At 41.1% G+C, this 8827-nt stretch overlaps 1 protein-coding gene across 1 annotated transcript; it reads left to right on the top strand.

Moving 5' to 3' along the window:
• Positions 1–1641: 1641 nt before the first annotated feature.
• On the top strand, positions 1642–8581 carry LOC140062633 (uncharacterized). Its single transcript, XM_072108932.1, has 4 exons — positions 1642–1665; positions 2486–2575; positions 3524–3693; positions 6166–8581. The coding sequence occupies exons 3-4, from the start codon at positions 3531–3533 to the stop codon at positions 7173–7175; spliced, it is 1173 nt and encodes a 390-aa protein (XP_071965033.1). The 5' UTR covers positions 1642–1665; positions 2486–2575; positions 3524–3530; the 3' UTR covers positions 7176–8581.
• Positions 8582–8827: the final 246 nt, after the last annotated feature.

Below are 8827 nucleotides of genomic sequence, written 5' to 3'. Positions count from 1 at the left end.
CCGGAAACGGTCCTGGAAATATATTAACGTGTCAGTTTAATTAGTTTGATTAAAAACGCATTATTACATTTACTTAAAGATGTATTGTCCCCAAAAAACATAAACAATGAAGATTATTATTAATCAGTTTTTGTAGGCCATTTTGTAGTTTTAATCACCTCTGCAGAAAAAAACCCAATAAAATGTGTTCACTTTTTTTAAAAAACGACAAAACAAATGGTTAAATTCAACCCAAAACCCATGTTGGCTAGCAGCAAATTTGTATATTGATTGCTTTAGTTACAATTTTGAAGGTAAATACTTATTTTCGATCCAACAACAAGAAATTAAAACAAATTATTGTTCAGGTGTACAATATATCTTTCAACAATTTAAGAAGTAAGACAATCGGATACAATGTATTAAGCCTTGTCTACACTATCCAACTCTATGTCACAAAAAAAAACAAAAAAAAGGTGTGATGTGCCCATATATGGCACTGATACAGTATAACAACATTGTGTCCATATATGGGCACAATGTTGTTATACTGTATCAGTGCCATATTTGGGCACATCACACTTTTTTTTGGTCAAATTAGTTGATAGTGTAGACAGAGCCGTAAAGATAAATCGGTATGAGTGCGTGTGGGTAAGGGTTGTGACTCGTCCCCAGTTTCTTTTTAGCAAATAGTTCGATTATAGAACTCGTAAAAATTCACAAGTAAATTGCGAACTTGTTGTAGAGTCGCAAGCGCACAAATTAGTTGTAATGTCAGTAATTAATATGTAATCACTTTGTATGTATTTTGCATGATGACTTTTCTAATAAATTCAAATCAAATCAAATCAAAATAGTTGGTTTAACCTTTAAAAGCAATAAATGAATAATAATTATTAAATATTGAATAGTTCCGAATTCGGTTCTTCAAAACAGGTGAATAATCGTATTTGTGTCAAACGATACATATAATCCCACAAAGACAATGAAAATGTGTGTTAATGTTATTTTAATCAACGGAAGATTTCGTTTACTTTCTGCACGATAACACGAAAGTGTTGGGCATACATGGAAACAACAAAACGCGTTTGTCGCTGCGTTTAAAACGGTAACGGTAAACGGGAAACCGCGTAGATTTTTTCACGTCGAATCTGTATCTATCCTGAGCAGAAATAACCCGTTCGCTTCGCGTTGTGTGTAAATGGTCATAAGGAATAACATAGATTCTACATTGTTCTTACCGTTACCGCTTGTCTGTGTAAATTATTGGTCTTTAATCAGACGATGGGGACTCCATTCATATCGACAGCTACGTTTCTTTCATGTCATATCTTAGTTATAATTTCTAAAACGACATAGACATTCTCTCGTTCAACCATAAATAACGACGGAATGTCTAGCCGTCCTACATTGTTAGTAAATTATCATAATGACATCCCGTAATTTGATTGATCATGTGACACTAACAATACACCTGTATGTTGCATGTTCACCAATAATGACATCTATTATATAAAGAAATGTTTCATAATATACAGTCGCTCCTATTCATGTGGTTCAGAAAGTCGAGTATACCGTAATATCACGTGATTGCGGGGCGCCCTCGCAATCATCTTTTGACAGCGTGAGCATCTCATCCTCTTCACCTCACGCTGTCAACAGATTACCACGCCAGATTTTGGCTAAGTAAAATAATTTTTATTTTTACATTTTACCAGTCCCTTTTATCCTCCTACACTGGTAGGATTTGTGCCAACACACAACATACTTTGACTGAAATTTATCTCACACCTTATCTTACCCCCTTTTTTCCGAATTTTCGTACTTTTTGTAATTATGTTGTCTGGTTGTGTCCTAGGCCACTCATTCGTTTCCGGTTTGAGCGACAGCCTCGCTTTCCATCACGGCTTGGGTAATTCTTCCGGCTCCATACTTGGTCCACACCGACCTTTGTCTGACTTCCGAATCAGCCATCACTACGATAATACTGTTCTTTGGGGGGTACCCGGTCTAAAGATTAACGACCTAACTAATTTTGTAAATCGATTGGCAACATTCAAGCCAGATATCTTGATCATCGACCTCGGATCGAATGACCTCGTTGATTCGGATGCTTGGTCGGCGGCAAACTATCTCTTCGAAATTCTTTTGACTTATATTTTTCCCATCTGGACACCAATTCGGACTTCTCTCTGCTCACAGACGTTCCGATTATCTCACACTGGCCACCTCCCCCCTCCTTTGTTTAACGAGCGCATTCACGATTTCAACGGTTTCCTACGCGAGTTCTGCCGCAAAACTCATGGCCTTCACTACCATACCCATCCCGGCTTCTGGGCAAACCCCATTTCTCTGTGGTCAAATGATGGTCTCCATCCCAACTCCACAAATGGACGAAAAAGATATAAGGCGTCCCTAAGGTCTGCTTTAATGCACGGAGCCTCTTATGCTAACTCATGCCACTAAATAACAACAATATTATTATCTGTTATTTTCCCTACTGCAGTCACTGTGGACAAACCGGAACCGGATTTTGGAGAAAAATAAATAAATACATAATTAAAACGAAAAAACAAAACAAAATCCTCTCATCAAGGTTAGTATAAGCTGCCAGGCAATACATTGTTGACACCATTCATGCTAATCGAAACTATTTAACCTTTATAATTACATTCAAGAAAATTCCGGTGTTTTACCACTCATGCTCCTAAGTACAGCATTCATTATATGACTCATACTGGTTTCCCTACTACCACCACATAATTACTTATGCTAGTTCATTAACCCTACTACCACCACATAATTTCTTATGCTGGTTCATTACCCACCCCCACATTCGGCGGTGTTTTATCCCTCATGCTCTTAAGTACAGCATTCATTATATGACTCATGCTGGTCCCCCTACTACCACCACATAATTTCTTATGCTGGTTCGTTACCTACCCCCACATACGGCGGTGTTTTATCACAAGTACAGCATTCATTATATGACTCATGCTGGTTCCCCCTACTACCACCACATAATTTCTTATGCTGGTTCATTACCTACCCCCACATACGGCGGTGTTTTATCACTCATGCTCTTAAGTACAGCATTCATTATATGACTCATGCTGGTTCCCCTACTACCACCACATAATTTCTTATGCTGGTTCATTACCCACCCCCTCATACGGCGGTGTCTTATCACAAGTACAGCATTCATTATATGACTCATGCTGGTCCCCCTACTACCACCACATAATTTCTTATGCTGGTTCATTACCTACCCCCACATACGGCGGCGTTTTATCACTCACGCTCTTAAGTACAGCATTCATTATATGACTCATGCTGGTTCCCCTATTACTACCACATAATTTCTTATGCTGGTTCATTACCTACCCCCACATACGGCAGCGTTTTATCACTCATGCTCTTAAGTACAGCATTTCATTAAATGAATCGCGCTGGTTCTTTCTCTAACCCACCGCCCCCTGAAATTTGATGATATCCGTCCACACACTTTTCTTTCCATCTTCATTGCACAAAGATTTTCTTACAGATACACTATGTCAGGACGGAAAAGAACTAGCCAGAGGCCAAAAAAGACGGCACCAAAAAAGAAAAAAACTACACCTGTGCCGGTACCTGAACTTGACATAAATAAAGAACTAAAGGACATGAGGCATATTGTCGAAACCCTTGTAACTTCCGTGGCTGAGATTAGGGCCGGTAAGCCGAACAATCAGGACGAACCTCCCGGCAACCCTCTTTCTGAAACCCCCCAGCCAAATCCTTTACACGGAGACACCATCCCGCCAGCCAACAATGCCGAAGCCCACAGTCCATCTACCTCGTCAATGTTTGCGTTTGAGGACCAAGACAAGCTAAATAGTCCTTTTAAATTAGCCGAAGGCAGCGCAATCTCAAATCCCTTGGAGTTTTCCGGGGGGATTAAGGCCGGGGCAATTGTCTCAGAAAAACTTAAGGAGAAAATAATCTCCCACAAATTCATCGAGCTGCACGACCTGCTCGACTCAAACAGCGCAGCGGAAACATTCACGCTAACGTACACTGGTACATTCGAACTTGTGCCTAAGCCCAAACGCCGCATCTTAAACGAACACAACTGGCATCAGGCCTTTTGCGACTTCGCGACAATTTATTTGAGTAAACACCCGCAACACACGCAGGACATCTTTACTTATTTTAAGTATATTAAAGACCTCATGCGCACTCATCCAAATTCATGGTACTTTTACGACCGACAATTTCGAATGGCTAGGGAGTACACACTTTGCTCCTGGTCGTCGGTTCGAGCCGACCTCCTTCATAAACTTGACGCAACGAGCACACCACAAACCTCTAACCCATCCAGCCGTAGAGCGTCCACTCGGTTTCGGAACAATTTTCGTATCCCACTCGGCTTCTGTATCTCCTATCATAACCGATTCACTAGATGTGCCCAGACAAACTGTCAATATCGCCACTCCTGTTTTCAGTGCTCGGGACCCCATCCAATCCACAGATGTAACCGAACACCATCGCACCAAAACAACTTCACCAACCGACAGGCATACGGTCAGCAAACTTACCAACAAAACCAACAAAACAGCTTTCAACAACCTATTCGCGGCGCAAACCGCCCACTCTCTGAGCCCCATCCACCACTCCAAACTCGCCAATCATCAGGGCCCCCACAAGCAAAAAAATAGCGATGTTCTGCTCTCTCCGATAATTCCTTCTAGATTAAGTGCACTCCTATCTGGTTTCAAACACCACGCTTACTTAACCCAAGGTTTCACTCATGGTTTCTACCTTGAATTTAACGGACCTGAGGCTGCTTTTACAGCAAATAACTCCCCAGCTATCATCAACAACCCCGACACCTTCTCCAAAAAACTGACAAAAGAGATATCTCTGGGACGCATAGCTGGACCATTTACCCACCCACCATTTGACCATTTTAAAGCATCACCCCTTAACCTTAGAGAAAAATCCGTACCCGGAAAATTTCGTATCCTCCACAACCTATCTTATCCCTACGACACAAACTCTGTCAATTACAACATCCCTGAGATTTCTAAAACAGTTAATTACGAAACAATTGCCAACGCAATTGACATAATAAACAAACGCAATTACCCGGCATTCATGGCTAAGACGGACATCAGTGACGCATACAGACTAATACCTTTACACCCCACTCAATACCACCTCACGGGTTTCACGTGGTTAGGCCAGTTTTACTACGATAAAATGCTTCCCCAGGGCGGCGGATCTTCGTGTCAAATATTCAATAAGTTTTCGGACGGAGTGAAATATATCCTTACAAAAAAGTTACAACGGCCCAATAACGTGAAAATGTTAGATGACTTCCTCTTTATTGAAGACACACAACAACTGTGTGCGAAATCTTTGAAGACATTCAAGGCGCTTGCTGACCGCGTAGGCATACCTCTAGCACCGCACAAAACAATTTCGCCCACCACCACAATTTCTTTTCTTGGTATTGAACTTGATTCACAAAAAATGGAAGCCAGGCTCCCACCTGAAAAATTATTACGCTACTCCGTTGAAGTTCAAAACTTCCTCACACTTCAGTCAACTACTTTGAGAGCCCTCCAATCTCTAATTGGAAAGCTACAATTTGCCACCTGCGTTATACCATCTGGACGGGCGTTCCTAAGAAGGCTATATGCCCTGACGGCCGGTCTAACTAACCCATTTTCAAATATTCACCTTTCTGACTCTGCAAAGGAGGATCTCCAAATCTGGGCCGACTTTCTTAGCAAACACAATGGCGTTACCATTTTTTCACCCCCTCAAAAATTTGACTCGCAGCGTTTACATTTCTACTCTGATGCCTCAAAAACCGCATTTGGTGCGACCTTCCAAAAGTTCTGGATTCAAGGCCGCTGGCCGGAATCTTGGAAAATATTCGACATCATGGTTCTCGAAATTTACCCAATCTATGTCATGCTTTCGATTTTTGCAAAACAGCTAGCCAACACCCATGTAGTTTTCCACTGTGATAACCTAGCTGATGTATATGTGCTTAACAAGAAATCGTCATCAAACGAAAAGGTCATGATAGTGGTTCGCGCTATCGTCCTTTTGTTACTACTAAACAACATTCAGTTTACAGCTAGGCACATCCCTGGTAAGCAAAACAAGATATGTGACGCTCTTTCTCGTTTTCAGGAAACGGAGGCCATGCTAAAGGAGCACAGTATGAACCGCACACCGCTAAAGATACCAAAGTACTTACAACCAATCAACTTCGAACCACTAAACAACTCAAGACCCTCACACGAGAGCTAATGTGGAACTCATTAAGCAAAGGAACCGCTAGTAACTATAAAAGCAAATGGCACCATTTTAACCAATTCAGGAAATCACTAAGCCTTCCGCTACCAGCGACTCCACAGACAATTGTTCTCTATGTAAGTAAGCTGACTAAAAATGCACTGGCGATTTCCACGATTCGAAACTACCTTAGCGCAGTGTCATTCGTGCACAGGGCATCATTTATGGAAGACCCCACCACAAATCCAGCAGTCAGCATTTTATGCAGAGGAGTAACAAAACAAAAAACGAACTCTCCATCCAAACCGATCAGACTGCCGGTCACCTCCGACATTCTTGTAACGCTAATTGGACATATGCGAGGTAGCATGAAATCCAAATACGAATTTATTCTCTACAGAGCCTTGTTCATAATATGTTACTTCGCATGCCTCAGAGCCAGTGAAGCAGTAGTCTCCAAGGCCGCAGAACACACACTAATGCTAACCGATATCACAGTACATGCCACTAAAGTGCAAATAAACTTCAAATCTTTCAAACACTCTAAGCGTTCGTCACCTCCTTTCGTCTTGCACCAAAAATCTGGAAGTCCCATATGCCCAGTGAGAGCTTTGCAACGCTACGTCAAGATGCGACCACTGAAGGCAGGCCCGTTCTTCCTGCTTGAAAATGGAACACCGGTGAATAGAAAAATGTTTTCCTCGTCGCTAAAACAATTAGCTCGGCGTGCTAGTCTGGAACATACACAGTTTAACACTCATTCTTTCAGAATCGGTCGAGCTACTGACCTTCACCAACTGGGACACTCTCACCAAGACATTATGATTTTTGGACGATGGTCGAGTAGTGCTTTCAAGCGGTACATCAGACCGAACCACATAACTTTGTCAAATACAGCGTTGTAAACATGGGTGCTGGCTGGTTGGCATATTTCCTAAGCATGACTGGGTATTAAGCATCAAGCTTAAACGAAGTTGATACTTATTTTTTCAGTTTATTGTTTTACTTATTTCATTTGTGTTTTCTTTCGGTGTCAGCATAGGTTGCACCGCCAAATTACAATCATATGTTCAATCGGAGTCAACACGTTGCTCCAGGTAGACTCATAAGTTATTTATATCTTTTTGGTGTCAACGTGGTTGCACCGTTTATTAAACTCAATTCAAACGCGTACTGGAGTCAACACATGTTGCCCCAGGCAGACTGATGTTGATTGTTTCTATACGTTTTTCGGTGCCAACATTTGGTTGCACTGCCTACCTAATTAAAATGTTTAAACACGACTGGAGTCAACGCATGTTGCTCCAGGTAGACTCATAAGTTATTTATATCTTTTTGGTGTCAACGTGGTTGCACCGTTTATTAAACTCAATTCAAACGCGTACTGGAGTCAACACATGTTGCCCCAGGCAGACTGATGTTGATTGTTTCTATACGTTTTTCGGTGCCAACATTTGGTTGCACTGCCTACCTAATTAAATGTTTAAACACGACTAGAGTCAACGCATGTTGCTCCAGGTAGACTCATAAGTTATTTATATCTTTTTGGTGTCAACGTGGTTGCACCGTTTATTAAACTCAATTCAAACGCGTACTGGAGTCAACACATGTTGCCCCAGGCAGACTGATGTTGATTGTTTCTATACGTTTTTCGGTGTCAACATTTGGTTGCACTGCCTACCTAATCAAAATGTTTAAACATGTACTGGAGTCAACACATGTTGCTCCAGGTAGACTATGTAGATAGTTTCTATACGTTCTGGGTGTCAACATATGTTGCACCATCATGCTTCATTGTTTCGGTTTGATCTGAATGGCTCGTCATCGATTCTACCTGCACTTAATTTGGGCTGCTTCGTTGGCCCCTTCGTTGCCAACTGTGTTGGCCCTTTCAGAGCATCCCAATGTTCCTTTTTTATGTTCTCCTTTTACGTGCATGTTGCAACGATGACTTGCCATTCATATTAAATAACTTTTCAACCAATACTCGTTTCCTTGGTTTTTGTTTATCGGGCTCACATGTGTCAAAATCACGTGATTGCGGGGCGCCCTCGCAATCATCTTTTGACAGCGTGAGCATCTCATCCTCTTCACCTCACGCTGTCAACAGATTACCACGCCAGATTTTGGCTAAGTAAAATAATTTTTATTTCCCTCCCTCCACTCCCTATCTTTTGTTTTTTTCAATTACGATTTTGAGACATGTGTTTTGGCCCTTTCAGAGCATCCCAATGTTCCTTTTTTATGTTCTCCTTTTACGTGCATGTTGCAACGATGACTTGCCATTCATATTAAATAACTTTTCAACCAATACTCGTTTCCTTGGTTTTTGTTTATCGGGCTCACATGTGTCAAAATGTAATCTCAGTCAACAGTGCAAATTTTAAATTACGGAAATATACGGTACTATAACAACAACATTAATTTTATTTATTTATTTTCTAAGTTTCTATAATGCATTAATATTTTCTTTTGTCGTGTTTATTGTACTGTAAATGGTATTGAAATTGACAAGCACCCGCTTTTTTTTGTACTATTAAACAATGATAATTCTCTT

Source organism: Antedon mediterranea, chromosome 11, assembly GCF_964355755.1.
Source record: "Antedon mediterranea chromosome 11, ecAntMedi1.1, whole genome shotgun sequence".
In the NCBI taxonomy this organism is placed as follows: domain Eukaryota; kingdom Metazoa; phylum Echinodermata; class Crinoidea; order Comatulida; family Antedonidae; genus Antedon; species Antedon mediterranea.
The sequence above is the reverse complement of the archived record's forward strand: the minus strand, read 5'-3'. Positions and strand labels throughout refer to the sequence as shown.